General features: G+C 41.2%; 1 protein-coding gene across 1 annotated transcript; it reads left to right on the top strand.

Annotated features, from left to right (window-relative positions):
* The first annotated feature begins 325 nt into the window (after nucleotides 1-325).
* Nucleotides 326-17,320, top strand: LOC139629624 (KN motif and ankyrin repeat domain-containing protein 4-like). Its single transcript, XM_071492363.1, has 10 exons — nucleotides 326-520; nucleotides 8,414-8,493; nucleotides 8,594-10,123; nucleotides 12,198-12,273; nucleotides 12,947-13,276; nucleotides 13,453-13,537; nucleotides 14,263-14,482; nucleotides 14,576-14,718; nucleotides 15,296-15,496; nucleotides 16,655-17,320. The coding sequence occupies exons 2-10, from the start codon at nucleotides 8,475-8,477 to the stop codon at nucleotides 16,745-16,747; spliced, it is 2,697 nt and encodes an 898-aa protein (XP_071348464.1). The 5' UTR covers nucleotides 326-520; nucleotides 8,414-8,474; the 3' UTR covers nucleotides 16,748-17,320.
* Nucleotides 17,321-17,652: the final 332 nt, after the last annotated feature.

The following is a 17,652-nucleotide window of genomic DNA, read 5'->3' on the forward strand; positions in this document are numbered from 1 at the left end:
CACTGCATAGTCACTGATGTTATCTGAGAGGATTATGGGTGGTACACAGTAAGGTGACTCTGGTACTCTCTCTTACCTCATACCAGTTGCTCCATATTTTGACATGTTATCACCAGGGTTCCAGAAGTGTTGCCATTTTTCCCAGCAGGATACACCTCTTAACTCCGATTGGCTGCTGTCTGAAAGAGTGGGTGTGGTACTTCATGTCTAGCCTCCCATATTTCAGTCTTGTTGGACAGTGGATACTGTAGGAAGGCATGTTCACGAGCCCCTCCCTGCTCCACACACTCTTTTACACACAAGCAAAGCAACCCCAGCTTCTGTTATGGCAGGGGCTGCACACTGGCATTTACCAAACAGCCGCGGCATGCCACTCTCCCTGACAGCACCTCCCTGCCCTCTCAGGAGACAGACAGACAGGCTGGTCTGAGCTGAGAGCAGACTGTAGTGCACTGTCTGGCATACACGCCCTCGCATCAGCAAGATAAAGTGGAGGAAACTGCCCAGCATATGTCACAAGGTAAGCACTGATTTAATATTTATCTCATCTCTCCGGCCAGTGGAGAGCTGTTGGACTGGATAGTTAATCAAATCCGAGATGCTGAACATTGACCTTGAAAGTCTTCGATCTGGGACTGGCTGATCAAAATTCAGGGTCAGAAAAGCTTTTGACTCTAAAGTGGTTTAACAAATTGTGTGGAGTGGACCTCTGGGTCTATGCTGAATACTAATCAGACTTACAGTGGAATAACTTTTCCCTTTAAAGATGAAATGTTGAATTATTTTTATATTTCATTACATCTATATTTACTCATACTGTACAGGAATGCACTTAAAACAACACAAACACACATGTCCATGTGAACACACACCCAGGCAATACATTTTCTATTTTAATCTTGCCATGTTAACATACCATAGCTTTCTTCTTAGCATGAAGCCACTGGCAGCTGTTTCATCCTATGAGCTTTGGCTCCACATACCAGTCAACGAGGCTTAGATGCCACAATGCAACTCTGAGCCTGCTGTTATTGGAATAAGACCAGGACAACTTCAGTGGTCCAAAATCTCAAGATGAAATAAAAATATGAAAAAAGATCAGAGGACCTGAGGGATTTCTAGGAAGACTTTACGGAGAAAGTGAGTGAAAAATATGAGTTTGAAAAAAATAGATCAGACAGATAGATCAGGAAGGGAAAGGGTCCAAACAGTTGGCTTTGGTTTCTAAATCAACTCCGAAACAGAAGACAAGGTTTAGAGTTATGTGCTGGAAAAACCACAGTCTGTACAGCCAAGAAGGAGAGGAGAGGAATTATTTTTCTGGGAAGGAAACATAGACAGGGAAACATGTAGACATACAGCATATACTGTACAGACAGATGGATAGATGGAATCAAAATGCAAAATGCATGGGGAGAACTCAGTTTCATAGTTTTTAAACTCACTGTGGGGTCTGAAGTTCAGGATTACATTAATTATCTCAAGTTTTAGACACCGTATAATGGTGTTAAAAAAGAGCGCAACACAGAGTACACGTGGGTGGGTGGACGGGACGGCTCTGTTTCACCCCATGTGAACCCATGGAACCAAAAACACATGAGACTGAATGAATGAATTTCACAAGTTGTAAAAAGACTGCAGCAGCTCTGTGAGGCTGTACTTTGATCTAAATGCTAACATCAGCACGCGAATAGGCTCACAAAGACAATGCTAACATGCTAATATTTAGCGGGTGTAATGTTTACCATGCTCCCCATATTTAGTTTAATTTGTTAGCATAACATGTTAACATGCTATTTATCACAAAAGTACAACTAAGGCTGATGGAAATGTCATTAGTTTTTCAGGTATTTGGTGATAAATTTTGACCAGATGATGGCACCAGATGAAAGGTCACCAAAAGTGACAACAATTGATCCGATAGCTGACAAGGCATCACACAAAACAACTGTCAAACTCATGATGGCGGGAAAAGTCAGGGGGGTCATCAAAGTTATTAGGAGTCATCCTCTGGGGACTAAGTCTGTGTGCATACAATTTGATGACAATCTATCAAAGTTGTCTCAATATTACAGTCTGGACCAAAGTGGTGGGCCACCCAACCAGTACACCTGTCCCTTGAGACACCGTTACCATGCCTAAAAATGACCACTTCAACAAACCCCAGTGACTAAGATTTCAGCCACTTTCTGAAATCTTAAACGACCTCTCTGTCCTTATCTGAGATTCAAGCATTTATCAATGCTTCATAGGGAGGTCACCTCTTGCTGCGTCAAGTTCATATTTAATTGTGGCTTTAGTAAAAAATGCTGTGGACAGAGATGTTGTGATTATGAGGTTTATGCTGATGCAGGGAGAGCCTAAAGGTCTGTGTGAGAAGGAACACATTTATCCAGAGGAGGAGAGCAGCTGTTGTGGGAACACAGAGATGAAAAGAACTCAAATAAAGCGAAATCCACACAAGAAACTGTTACGTTTCCTTTAGCTGGATACAAAGGAAACCTTGATTTTATAATAGCTCAAGAATAAAATTCACTCTGATGCTTGACTTTGGATTAAGTTCAATGTGTGTAGAGGTAGCAGTACTGTAGCGTTGTGCAGTACTGTTGGCAGGGGCCTGTTTGGGGTAAGGCAAATATTTTATGTTTCATTTCTTGGGTTTCCTGTGAGGTGGGCCTTTTGCTCCAAGCATACACAATTAAAGCATGTGCCACAGAAATGTGGAGAGGCAATGACTTTTGGGAACAGTCTAACCGTAACTCTGCTATATTGTTTCCTCTGTGGTAACCTGGTCAGGAAGAAATGTATGAGTGTGTCTATATTTGTATTTAAGAAACATGTGGGCTACTGCAGTTTGGTCCTCACTTTGTTTGTCTGAGAGCGGGCTGTAAATAGCCCAAAAGTTAACATTTGTCTTTCTCAGTGCTACACATAGAGCTGTTGGAACAGTAGCCTACATCATTTGACATTTCTCCAAATCCAAGCACAGGTTAAAGGAATGGTTTATTCATTTTAAAATTAGATGAGAAGATCGACACCTCTCTCATCTTCCCTCTGCCTATGCTACGCTAAGGTAAGGTAACTGTCTCCTGCTGTAGTTTAATGTGCCGAGTGTAATTGATTTCCTCATCTAACTCTGTGAGAAAGCAAATAAGCGAGACCGTCCTCCTGTAAAAAAAACCCATAGGTCGTTTGTGCAGGAGATTATGATGACCCATAGTTATGTTTTGTTGTTAGGCGACATCTAGTAATTATGGCAGGAGCAAAAGGAGAAATGTGGTGATGCAATATATAGAGTGAAGTGAAGTCCACGTTTGGAGGAGGCTGGTGTCGATGGATGGATGGGTCAACAAAATACAGAACTTTGATGCAGGAGAGCAAAGTTCAATTCCCATATGGAAGTAGTGGTTTATGTTGTTTCTTTTATCCACGTCTGTTTGACAAAGTTAACCACATTGTTATTATTGTAACCATAACGACAAAGGTCGTCGAATGTTGAGGAAGTACTTATTTTATCCCAAATCACAATCTTTTCCTAAACCTAACCAGGCCATGACCATTATTATTGTTATCATGGCGACGAAGGTAGGTATGCTGCTATGACACAGATGGTGTGTTTATTATTGTTGGACATCCAAGGTCTGGTGCGCCTGCCACTATAGAGTCACTCCTATAGGCCGTATCAGAGGATTGAAAAAAGGACCTGTATGGTTGTTCAGGGTGGGAGGTCTTGTTGAAATAAGCGTGTTTCATTTTTCAAGTCAATCATTTCCTTTAACTACAGTATTGTCCTACACGTTTAAATCGGACCCTTGATCGCTGTTACGGCAACAATCCTGAGGCCTACAAAACAATATGCAGATCGCCCCCTCGGAAAATCTGACCATAATGTAATTCATCTCTTTCCTAAATATAAAGCTATGGTCAAAAGAACCAAACCGGTTGTTAAGCAAATACAGGTGTGGTCGGACATACACAAAGAACAACTCAGGGACTCTTTCGATAACACAGATTGGGGCATTTTCTTTGAATCCTGTCAAAATGGGGATGAACTCACGGACACTATAACATCATATATTAAATTCTGTGAGGACTGTGTGTCTGAAACAAAGACTGTTAAAATATTCCCAAATAACAAACCCTGGGTTTCTAAACAACTGAAAATCTGTCTCAATGAAAGAAAGGCTGCTTTCTGCTCTGGCAATGTGGAACTAGTGCAGGAAAAAAGGAAACAATTGAGAGGGAATATCTGTAAGGCAAAAATCGAGTACAAAAATAAAATAGAGAGCAAATATTTTGCTGATGAACTGAGCCAATTCTTCTGTAGATTTAATATTGTGGATGACAAGGTTGTATGTGATGACATCTGTAAAAACCTTCCTATAGGATCACCAGTACTTATCACAGAGGATGCTGTTGCTAAAAGTCTTGCTATATTGAAGCCGAATAAAGCCACGGGCCCAGATGGCCCGAAAGCCCGTTTACTTAAAGATTGTGCCCCTCGAGTAAAAGGAGTTCTTTCTAGGCTTTTAACTCCTAGTTACAGGAGTGCCCAAATCTTGGTAATTCTCTTTAATAAGGCCTATACCAAAAAAGCTGGGTGCAAGTAAGCCTAAAGATTTCCGACCAATTGCTATTACCTCCATACTGTGCAAAACCATGGAGAGAGTTTTGGTTGACCTTCTGACTACCACAGTGACTAGTGTGTTAGATCCGCTGCAGTTTGCCTATAAGAGCGACAGAGGTACTGATGATGGATCAGAGATTTTCTTTCTTGCCGCCCCAGAGGGTATGTGTTAGTGACACTCTGTCAGGTGTGCTCACTATAAACACAGGCTGCCCACAAGGTAGTGTTCTTTCACCTTTGCTTATTTCCCCCGTTCACAAATGAATTTGCAATTAATGACAGCACCTCTAAACTGATTAAATATGCGGATGATATGGCCTTAGTTGGCCTGTTACAGAAAAATGATCCCTCTGGTGAGGCCTCCTATCTAGCACACTTGAAGGCCCTTGAAGCATGGTGTAACAATAGCCAGCTAGAAATCAATGTGTCTAAAACAAAGGAGTTGGTTATTTGTAAAAAGCAAGCCCTGACAACAGAGCCAGTTTCACTTAATGGCCAACTTGTTGAAACTGTGGAAACTTATAAATGTCTGTTACAGTTCTCGATCGCCAGCCGAGCTTCTCCACAAACACAGACTATGTTTTTAAGAAATGTTCACAGCGACTCAATCCCCTCAGAAGATTGAGCTGTCTGGGTGTCAGTTCACAGATTATTGAACTTGAGGACACAACACACATTGAGAATGTCTTAACATTTCACCTCTCTGCTTGGTTTGGTCACTTAAACTGTAATTGCAAAAAAAAATTAAATAGGATAGTGTCAATGGCAAGCAAAATAGTGGGAAAACCCCCAAAACACCTGACCCACCTCTACACTGACAGGATGAGGAGGAAAGCTAGGAGAATCACTGCTGACAGCTCACACCCTCTTTTCAGCCAGTTTGAGCCTCTTCAGTCTGGGAAGCGCTATAGAGCCCCTCTGGCTAAAAGTGTTTTTAAAAAGTCCTTCATTCCAAATGCCATCAGCATTCTTAACTTAAAAAGTGACCAATCCACAGACACGATCTGAACTGCTATTTATTTATCTACTTTAACTTATGCATTTTTAAATTACTTGTTTTTATTGTACCTTTTTTTTTTTTTTGAAATGTTATGTGTTTGTATGGAGCTGTCTATATCTCCAGTGGTTTGTGTGTTGGTGAGCCAAAGACAATTTTCCACTCTGTTGGACATTAAAGATTTATTCTATTCTATTCTATTCTATTCTATTCTATTCTATTTAATTTAACAATTAGCTAATATCAGTAACTATTTTATTCTTCACTTAGTAAACATCCAGCGTTGAGATGAAACTTCATTTTTTTTACTACAAAGCAACAAATGTAAAGGAATTCCCAGAAGTCCAGTGAGCAGCCTACTTTCTGAATTTGATGACAGCCAGCATTGAGATGTCTGCAGAAACAGGTGCTCTGCTGCATACAGCTGATTGACAGAGGCAATGCTGAATGCAGCCTCTGCTTGTAGGCAACATTAAGCTCTTTTCCTAATATTAATGACTCACTTGCTCTATTGAAATCTGTTGTGTTATCCTCCTGGTTTGTCCTTCTGCCTGGAGGACGCTCAACTGAATTATCTTCTATCAGCTTGTAAAATGTGGACTCGTCTGGGTCTCCTCTCTTGGCATGTGCTTTAGCTTTACACCCACGTGTATAGGCTAAACTTAGACTTTTCAGTTTGAGTGCTGAAAGATTCCTCTCAACATCATAAAACCCCTCCGGTGATAACAACATACACAGTGTATCAGTTTCAATGTACGCAATGTAACACATGTATTAGGTTTCCATACGGACAACTGCAGAGAACATACAGTGAAAAGGAAACTCTAATATCATAGATTGTTTTAGCTGATTTAGGAAAACAATATTTAGCTAAATAATCTCATAGCACGCTACATTATTGGTGGGGTTTTCCGCACTGTATGATACAGACAGGGCTGGTTATACACTCAATACTCCTTTTTGGCAACTGACTGAAATGTATCTGTAGCTCAAAATATTAAAAACAGTTAAATACCAAGCACTGGCATTGAATGCTTTTCTAAAGTTCATTCTTTGATCAGAATTAAATCATATATTGACAGTTTTATGGTTGTTTATGTTTGTGCAATAAAGCTCCAATAAACCTCCTGTACATTACCTGCTCAACAACGATCAGCATAAATTTAAAGTTAGCGAATAGCTGGTGAACACAGTGGAGAACTCCTCAACTAAAGAGCCAGATATTTCAGTCAGGAGATGAGGATGAAAACAGAGATAAAAGCAGAGTGAGTGCTGGATTTATGTTCATCAGGTCGACAGAAACTCCAACTGAATGCTAATGTTGTTCATTGTCTGCTGAATGTAAATAAGCCACTGTTTTCTAACAACGTCAGCCACCATATCAACTTAAACGGTAACTGCTACCCTCAATGGCCAAGAAAACAGCAATAGATTATTGAAAAAATAGAAAAGTTAGCTAATTTGAATATTCTTGGAATTACCTGCATTTTCTTGTAATATGTCAATATCCTAGATGACAAACTCAACCTATCTGGAAACTACTAGATACGGTGTGCACAGTGCGCATGCAGGTCCTGCATGTATGTCCAGCTGCAACATGTATCTTTGACTTCAAGTGTACACACTTATCTCACACACTCATCTCTTCACGTCTTAGCTTGTGAAAATGTCTGCACCTCTGTCTGTAATTTGCAGATTTGTTGCTATTTCCTGTTGGCCGTCAGCGTGTGTGAATGATGGAAGATAAAATTCTCAGCAGGGCCATTTGGTGTTGTTTGTCTGTTTACTGCATAGCTCACATTGTTTGGGGTTGCGGCTCGGTGGCTGTGGTGCCTCAAGAGGACAGAGAGCTGCCATAGAGGCTGGTGGTCAGGAGAAGGGAGGGCATGGGAGGGGGGAGGTGAGGGTGGAAGGGGGAGACACTGAGAGTGAGGTTGAGGAAGCAATGACTAAACTATTCTCTTCAACATGGACTATTTAAAGAGAAAAGATGGAAAGTCAGCAAATTTAAGGGGCAGTAAAACCATATACTGAAAAAAAAATCTGCACAGTGCAAACAATGAAATGAAAGAAGAGAGAGTAAAAGGAAGTTAGAGTTAGATACAGTTCAGCAAAAGTAAACCAAAGATCTGAAAGAAGACTTGAGATCTAGTAGGAGGCAAAGAGAGAGTGGGAAGGGAGGAAAGTAGTGAGTCAGAACAATGGTTGTCTGTATTTATGTCTGTAGGAGCATATTTTGCCCCGCTGGCCATTGCTGTTGGGCTAAACTGTCTCAAACTATTTTCAGCTCTAGTCCTGGATGGCAGGGCTGTAATCAAGTGAACATCAGGCCTGCCACTGTTGAATAATGGCTGCCTGGTACATGGAAGAAATGAAGTAGTGTGAGAAAAGCAAAAATCTCTCGGAGAAGAAGAGAAAGAGAAGAAAGAAGAGAGAGAACATTTGAGTGTGATTGGATGTTAGTGTCTTGTGCTCTGTGCTACATGAGGGAGAATGAGTAAGTGGGAGATTGTGAGTGGAGTGCAAAAAAGGGTTATTACTGTTCCATCTGGTCATAAAATTTAGATTGAGTCTCCCACAAAAAATACCGCAACTATACCTCAAGTGAATGTCATTGCCAAAATTTGTCAGATGTGCCACCATAAATTGGGACTGTATTCATTATATTATTAGAAAACCACACAATAACCACTTCAGCCACTTGTAAAAAAGCCCTAACATGTGTTTTTCATGTGTGGCTGGTTCAACTGATTCCTCTATTTTTGATTTCATTTTGTTTTATTTGTCAGATTCTGAAGGTACAACCAGATAATGTGACAACTAATTGTTTGGAGAACTAAACAGAGCAAAATGATGGAGGGACAAAATGGTAAGAAAGTCCACAACATGACAGAATTTTACCAAATCAGATATTTAAAATCGGATATTTATTTGTGATGGATACTAAATTGGTGTTTTAATGTTTACAGGAAATATCACACCACATAAAGCAGCGCAGAATGGAATTAAAGAGAAGCCCCCTTACTCGGTGGAAACCCCGTATGGCTTCCGACTTGACCTGGACTTCCTGAAATATGTAGACGACATAGAGAAAGGAAACACCATCAAAAGAGTCCCAATCCAGCGCCGGAACAAGGGCCCTCGGGCGAGCACTCTTCCCAGGCACCTCAACCCTTCTGGGTGTGGCTACCGCCCAAGCCTGTGGGGATCTACTGGAGCTCTTGGCCCCAGGTCCCGATTGTCAGATGCCCACCATCATGGCTACACTTCCTGGGCATATGATCACAGGTCGCCCCTTTCTCCCACGGGGCTCAAATCCTTGTCAGAGATGGAGGCAAGAATCAAGGAGTTTGATGAGCAACCTCTAGGTGAGCATATCAGACCTAATCTGCTCCGTGCCTCCAGTCTGCCTCTCACAGTATTACTAAGACAGGGCTCAGAGACCACGGATGACCCTGGCAGCCTCTGGGGTTCTAGAGATCACCTTGGAGGAAGAAACACCTCCTGTGAAGACGTTTTCTACTCCACAGATAGCTCTCGACCCCAGGACTGCTCGGGGCTGTTGAGGCGCCTGACTGAGGCCCTTGAACGTGTGGGGGAGCTGGAGATGGAGGTGAGGGTCATTCCAGAGCTCAGGGCTCAGATCTGCATCCTCCAAGAGGAGAGAGAAAGACTCCGTCTGGGCCTGAATCCACATTTCCATTCACCTCCGATAAATGGAACCACAGACCCTCATACCTTGTCCCACTATGGCACCGTGGATGTCAAAAGGCCTCGGCATGAAAGTCATATCAGGTTTCCTAAAAATCACAGTGTCAGTCAAGATGACTCTAATCCAAAACATGAGTGGAGGACTAGTACAGATCTGGATGAGCTGCTGACGGTGACATCACTGCAGGCTAAGGTCGCTGTGCTGGAGCAGAAGCTCCATGAAACTGGCCTGGAGCTCCAGAGGGCCTTAGGCCTGCTGAGGGAGCAGCAGGAGGAAGGCAGAAGGAAAGACGAGAAGGTGGAGCATCTTGTCAGGAATCCCGGGGTGTGGGTCCGGGCAGAGAGAGTGGCGGTAGACCAAGATGGAAATGACACGGTTGTGAGATCCATTGATCCAGAATATAATAAAGTGTCTTCCTCAAGAAGCCCAGATGTATTCGGTGGTGCAAGAACTGTTGCCAAGAATGCACAAAGAAGTCGACAACAAGAATCAGTAGTCGATTCTATGTCTACTGAAAAGAGTCCACCTGTGTCTGCTGAACCTGGAGAGACTTCAGCTGAGGACATAGCAGTGGTCGTCCACCACATAAAGAAGCTCAAAAGGCTCCTGGAACAGCAGTGGGAGTGTTTGTGTGCAGACAGGGAGTCAGGAGAGGAGGGTAAACCTCTGAAGCACCCAGACCCTAAAGTCAACTCCCTGCAAAAGGAGATGATGGGACTTGTTGACATCCTCACCTCCTACTACACCCAGGATGGACACAGTGATGGAGAAAAGATTGAACATAGAGGTACTGTAGTCCACAGCTTGTACATTATATCAATTCAATGGTTAAGGCTACGTCTGCACTAATACTTTTTTGTTTTAAAATGGTATTTTAAACAAATACAATCTCCCTTCAGATGACCGTTTTTGCTCCATATCAGAAACGATCTCTGTCCATACTAACACACCTGAAAACGCATACATGCGTGACCTTTCATGTACAGTAGGCATGCATGAGCCAGTGTAAACAGGAAGAAGATTTTCTACTCTGCAGTTGATTAGTTAATCAACAACAAAATACCACGAACGAGGAAGAGCAAAGGAAGATATAGTGTTAAAATGCAGAATTTAACTGCGCAAAAGCTCCTAGTTAAGACAACAAGGTCAGTGCTTGTAATTCATTAGTCATGTTGCTTTAACCGTTAGTGATAAGACCCAATCAGCGAGTGTCCTGGAGGGCTACGTCATCGTTTCCAAAGGTCTAAGTTCTTTCCCATCCAGACTATAGTGCAACCCCAGAGTTTGCAAACTAGAACAGGTCCAGCAGCATTTCCAGAAGTCTGCATTTTAGGTGCTTGAAGTAGTGTGGATAGCAGGCATCAACGTAGCAGAAGAGATCTGCTTAAAACCAAAACGTAGCAGTTTGGACGTAGCCTAAATCTGTTTTGCAGGACTTTAATTACTGCATATAGAGGGAAAAAATGTATAAAAACACTAACAATTGTTGCCCCCAAAAAGCAAATTATGTAACTGAAAATGATTGACTACTACAAATTTGTAGTTACAGGCTTTGGTACCCACAGACTATTTTGACCACAGTTGCAGTGAAGCACTATGACTTCATGCTCTGGAGGCTTCATGGTGAGAGGCAGTGCTCTCACATTATATGAAGACTAACTTCAATCCTAATATTGTGGTTTGGACTTGGTTTGGGAAAGAAGAAGTCAATCTGTTTGCTGCAAGGCAGAACACTATAGTTTGACCTCTTTTCTTGACTTCACTCTTAAAGATTTGTTGAGTTGAAAATCTGTTAGATGACAGATCGTATTAAATTGGAGCACTTGGTCGGTTGACTCTAGTTAGTTCCCAAAAAGGCTGGGTTTAGGTGTTTTGAACTGCTATTATTTTGCTTTAGATGTCATATTTTCCACTACGAAAAACTGAAATGGCATATCTCTGAGAGTGTGTGTATTCAACACACTTCCCTTTAAACACAAATGACTTAAATGTCCTGAGGGCATGTTCAGAAAATGAACTGAAATTACAAAAAGTGCAAACATCATGGGTATGAAATACTTGTTAAAGAGACCATTATTTTAAATTTTGAAATCCAACTTTGTACTTTAAAATGAAAATTAAATCTTTAAAACCTTTGTATCAACCATTCAAATTTAATTAGGAAAGCCCAAAAAGACACAGTGCATGAGGAACAGCGTTACTTTTCTTTTATATAAGAAGGAGCCCCAAAGGGTTGAATAGGATTTTCCAGCATGAAATGGGCCAGTGAAGCCCCTATAGTGCAAAGCCTGTGTAAACTAAAGAGCTCCAGTTAGATGTCATAGTGACACAAAATAGGTATCACCTCCACAGATTCAGTCCTAACAGCTGTAGCTGTCTCACAGCTGTATCAACACAAGAAAAAGAGCAAGCTGATGAGTTGTTGAAAAACTACTCATTTTAATTTCAGAAGAAACACTATGTCTTCAAGAGGTTGGGAATTGTATTTACAGTCGTATCCTCACATTTGTCTGATAGCACAAAAGTCCTGTCAGAACAAGGGGGATTTGGTGCAATTTGAAAGTCAACAGTGAAAAACTAATTTGATTACCATTTACATTAGAAGAGGCTTCATCATGAAGTTCCTCTGTCAAATTCAGACACACAATGTACTTACTAGATATAAAGTAATGGGAGGTGTTGGTCTGGGTTTTTGTAGTTTGTGTTTATCTTTCTTGACAAATGGGTGACTCACAGCTTTTGTGAAGAAACTGTTGTGTCCGAAAGAATCATAATAAACCATAAACCCTGTCACAATGTTGCTGTTCAGCTGTGTGATGATATTTCATCATGTCCTCCGTGTCTGTCTTTCCTCCCTACAGCCTCTAAATCCATCCTGAAGACAGATGGATGTGCCAGGATGTCAAAAAAACAACTTTCTGGGGGTGTTAATGAAGGGTTAGTAAATAACTCTCACTGACTTTTAGTGACTGATTATTGGTTATGCAACTGTACTTGAGGTTCTTTAAGCTACTGTTACATGGTTGTGACTGAGAAAAACATCATAATTTAAATCTGAAAGATGAATACCACTCCCTCTAAGGCCTGGACTCCCACCCTTGTCTTAGGATGACAGTGTCACAGTAAACATTTGCCTTTTCCCAAATCCTCAAGTGAGAATTTATTTCATCCTTTTAAGTTAGAATAGAGTATATTTTCTAGCTCAGTATTACAACAATACAGAGTAAATCGTTTTGGATGTAATAATTGGATGAATTTTCTTCTCTTTTAAAATGAGGAAACCCAGGCACATTTAATTAGCTTTGACTTTGTTCTTTAATGTCCAGCCTTTGAAGCTTTAGAAAGATTGAACTCTAAGTATTGATTAAAATATTCTAAACATAAATAATGCATCAGAAACCTCTTCCAAAACTCTCATTCCCAAATGAACCAAATGAGACGTTGCAGTGGCAAATGGTAGATTGGCTTTAATGTTGAGTTAATGAGCTTTTTCATGGAATTTAAACAACTTTTTCGTCCTTAAATCTCAGCATTTGAGAGATCCCAGAATTCAGCGCTGACAGTGGTGTTATACATTTATTTTCCTACTTCCTTTTCTTTTCTTTCAAAGATGTAAAACAACCGCAAGTAGAAATCTACTTGGGCAGGACGGTGTGAAGCAGAGGGTTTGTGGCGATTGGGAGCAGAAGGAGAGCAGTGCCAGCCCTGGAGAGTTGGCTACTGCCCAGGTGGATGCAGAACCAGAGAGAAGGCGGATGGAGGGAGTGTGGCAAATGAGCCCAGACAGACAGATGATATCGGGAGGAACAGGATCAGGGACAGATGGAGGAGTAGCGTCTGTAGAAGCTGAGGCTCCAGAGAAAATGTCCAAGATGAAACCAAAGCCCCCAGGAGAACAGATGGAGAGGTACTCTGGCTCAGAAACAACCGCAGGGGGCAGGTAAGAGGACCATAACAAATGCCTTGGAAAATGTAATTGTGATGTTTACTCCTCGGGGAATAGTGCCCCATAATAAATGTGGAGAATATTGGACTATATTCCTTATACTGTGAGGCAAAATTTCCCTTTTTGTCTCTTTGTATGATACACCAGAGACATATGTTTATTTTTTTCAGGGAGACTGTGAGTGCAGATTTTATGGCTGCCTGCCAGTTCCTCAGTGACCACATGGACAACATGGATAACCCCAGTGATGATGTAGTGCGTAACTTGTATTCTCCCTCAGAAATTTTTTATTAAACCTAAAGAAACTCATTCATATTGAAGCTGTTTACATAATTTACATTTTTATGTCTAGGCGAATAGGAACATTTATCAATTTACTAAATTTTATTTCATCTTAAAACTGCACCTGTCAATATTTTTATTTAACCAATGGATATTTGTAAAACTTTGACAAACCCACAGAGAATTATCCTCTTAGCTCAGGGCATTTTAGCATCTCTGAGCTCATTGTTTTGGTTTTATGGCCTGCAATGTTACTGTTTTGGTGCTCTTTTACTGCTCTCATAAACAAATGAGTTACCTCAGTCAAGGAGGTAACCCATTTGTTTTATTTGTCAACTGATTTGCACCAAACTTGCTGGAGGGATGTGACACGGGTCAAGGTGAACCCATTAGATTTTGGGGCAGAACTGGATAATTTATTAAGAATTTGGATTTTTTCCCTCTGACGTCTGGTGTCTTTTGTTTGAAATTGTCCGTGACAGTTTCCAGTTGTATTCAGCGGAAAAACTCTCATAACCTAAATGCAACCTGCTCAGCACCAAATGACAGACAAATTTAACAACTTTCTGACAATATGACAATATTATGCTCTGTAGACAACAAAATCAATTAATACTGCTTTAAAGTGTGTATATTAAATGACACATGATTATTCATCCATACTTCATCCAAAGTTTATGCTCCCGTCTCTATTCCAGAGGAAGGCCCTGGTCGTGTTATTTCAGTACTGGTTCAGCGCGGCAGCAGAAGAGGCTTCAGTGGCCAGCAGGGTGGCTATGTACCTGAAAGAGGTGAAGAAAGCCACACCTTCACTGCTGGCCTTCCTCCTCAACCTGGCTGATGACAATGGCAACACAGTGCTGCATTACAGCGTGTCCCACTGCAACTACAGCATCGTCGGCCTGCTACTGGACACAGGTAATATACTAATAGTAGGCATGATGATCACAGTTATTGTACACAGGAAAAAGCTGGAGCGTATCAAATATGTTGACATTTTCTCTACCACAGGTGTGAGTGATGTAAACCTTCAGAACAATGCTGGCTACACAGCAGTGATGTTGGCCTCACTGACGGCCCCTGATGGCCCAGGTGGCATGGAGGTGGTCCGCAAGATAATGGAGCTGGGCAACATTAACCTTCGCTCCAGCCAGGTAATGCGACCAGTGCGAACACTGAGTAATTAAAAGGGTGGATTACACACAGAAAATAAGCAGTTCCTGCAAGTTTGATTCCCAGCAGCCTGTGCAGGTTGTTGTTCTGCATTGAATCCAGCAATCCCACACAATATTAAAGGGTTTTACACATGAATATCAGTTTACATGCCATTACAAAACAGTTGCATAATTTCTGAAGGGGACTTCTTAAAGTCTGAGAAAATAATGATGATGATGATGATGATGTCATATAGATTATATCTAATTGGGCTCTTCAACAGACAGACTATTACAGACTTGGGTTTGCAGTTTAAAAGATAATGTGAATTTAACAGGGGTGGAGGCTCTAATGAAATACACTTTTAAGATGCATTGTGGGAAATGCAGAATGCAGTGTTTTTGAAGTTTGACCCACACAATAATTTGGCCCCTGCAGCTTCAACTTTGATAATTCTTTTATTTATATTTGTCTCTTGTGAGCTCCCAGAATTTAATGAAAGTATAAAACTAAATTGCTAGAGCGTCGCTCTAAAGGGTTCTTTCTTTGTCCCATCCTCTCTCCCTGTCCACACAGACGGGCCAAACAGCGCTGCACTTGGCAGTGAGACACGGCCGAGTTGTGATGGTTCGCCTGCTGCTGAGCTGCGGAGCCGACGCAAACGTTCAGGACAGCCAGGGAACCACGGCCCTGATGTTCGCATCTGAGAGAGGCCACACACACATTGCAAGGCTGCTGCTGGAGAGGAGCCAGTGTGACCTCACCCTCACCGACAAGGTGATACTGCAGCAAACAAGTCCCCTGGGATATTTATTTCCAATATTATCATCTAGCCTTTTGATAAGAGAAATTATAATTTGATAGTTTTAACTGCCACTAGTGTGAGATATGAGCTAACAATTGTTTATGGTCATTATACCGAATGAATAACAGATAACTGTTAACTGGACAATATTATTTTCAAATTCTACAGGCATCATTCCTAGTAAATTAAATTCCAGAGTTCAAATAATGACTCCAACTCCATTTCTATTGTGAAATCTGGTTATATTTGTTAATAAAATGGCATATCTCCTTTTCTATTCACATAACTAAACACAAAAAGGAGCTTAGATGTATGAAAGCTTGAATTTTTTGACTCGTGCTGTGTGGACGTGGGTGGACTGACAGTCTGGATGCAGCAGAATAGAGCTTTCCCAGGATTAATCAGGGCTACAGGAAGACAAATCTCCCTGGGCTGAGATGAGCTAATCCGCCAACAGTACCTTATCTGCCAGTCTGGAGCGAGTGGAGGGAGGGAAGAGAGCATGCATATGTATTTCCGACTTTTGACACAGCCTGCCTTTAAAGTAGAGTTTTAGAAATGAAAAAAAAAAGAGCTCTGCAGGCATCCTATCGTGACTCGAAAACGTGTTTCACCTTGACACAAACCCAGATTAATTATACTAATTAAACTCTCATGAAATTAACCCATTTATCTTTTGAACTGAAAACACAACCTTGCTTTAAAGTTTGTTATTTAATCAGTCCTCTGGGTGCCTCAGTGCTGCACCTTGAAACTATTCATATGAAAGCAACAGCTCTGTGAGACAGCACTTGAGCTAAATGCTAATGAAAGCGGGACAAGCAGCTGATGTAATGTTAACTTTCGTCACCACTTTGGTTGAGCATGTTAACATTTACATGATAATATTTCTCGAAAAAAGCAAACGTCAACCTTGTGGTGGTGTCAGAGGAAATGTCAGGGAAGTCCATCCTCAGGTAACCGTGAATGTCTTTACAAAATGTATAGTACGTCCAGTAGCTGAGGTCTTTCATTCAGGACTGACACTGCCATCTGTAGAACTATTCTGCCAGCATTAGTAAGCCTGTGTCTAGTGTGTCAAACTTAATATGCGTTCAGAATGTAAGATTTTCTTTCCCTCTGTCCTCCAGCGTGGTCAGACGGCGCTCTCTATTGCCATGCGAGGTTCCCACACTGATACAGCCACCCTCCTGCAGGCCCACGCTAAAGCTCGAGCTCTGTAGTACTGGAAAACCGGAAAGGAATCTGCAGACACATGATGCTCTCACATGTGCTGTTTTCTGTGTGAGTTTAAGGTTGGCGTTCTGTGCTTGGATTGAGCTGTTTGGTTCATGATAATGTTTTTGAATCCTCCACAAGCATTAGCTCGTGTTTTGGGATGACATTATAGCAAGACTTTACGTTATGACTGTGAGGTAAAGCTTTAGATGAGTGTTTGTCATGATTGCTGGTGAAGTCAATGTGCAGTTTTCTGTTGTTTTTACTATTGATGTTAATACTTAGGTCTGATCTTTGCACATCCAAGCAGCAGCTTCATTCTGCAAACTATGCAATGAAAAAATATATTTATTATATCTTTATTGTATTGGTCATTATTGCTATTTGAATTCTTGCAGCAGCTCAGCACTTTTTTAAAGAATAAAATGTGTGTAAAATATATCAAGAAATGCAAAGTACTTGTTGGATGCTGCATGCCGAGTATGTGAAAGAAAGACAAATCTCAACCAACCTGTTAATTTCACTCTCTAGCAATTTATACAATGATGTTTGTTTTTAATAAAAATGGTGGAAAACTGTTGATGTTGTCTAGTTTTAACCCTTTAAATACTGTGGTTGATTTGTCAGGCTGCATTGAAAACCCAGTGGTCAGCTTTGTTGCTGTTGTAACAAACCTGGCCAGCAGGTGGCACAGCTCCTCCATTCCAGCATCTCCACTGAGTCAAATCAAATGACAATAACAAACAGAAAGCAACAGTATACATAAATCTGGAATTCTAAAATGAGCATAGCCGAGGGATTAGATCTAATCCCTTTCAAGTGTGACAGACAATTATAAACATGACACCCACCGAATTGCAGTAATTCCACTATGAGCGAAAACACAATGAGATTCACCTGCAATCCAGCT

Source organism: Trachinotus anak, unplaced genomic scaffold (genome assembly GCF_046630095.1).
Source record: "Trachinotus anak isolate AG129_WGS33_773 ecotype Australia unplaced genomic scaffold, CSIRO_AGI_Tana_v1 ptg000012l, whole genome shotgun sequence".
Lineage (NCBI taxonomy): Eukaryota > Metazoa > Chordata > Actinopteri > Carangiformes > Carangidae > Trachinotus > Trachinotus anak.

Bases quoted from the DNA above. Each gene is read 5' to 3' on its own strand.
- LOC139629624 (XM_071492363.1), top strand. The intron at 14,483-14,575 runs GTAATATACTAA...TCTCTACCACAG, and splicing joins CGGCCTGCTACTGGACACAG to GTGTGAGTGATGTAAACCTT. The intron at 14,719-15,295 runs GTAATGCGACCA...CTGTCCACACAG, and splicing joins TTAACCTTCGCTCCAGCCAG to ACGGGCCAAACAGCGCTGCA.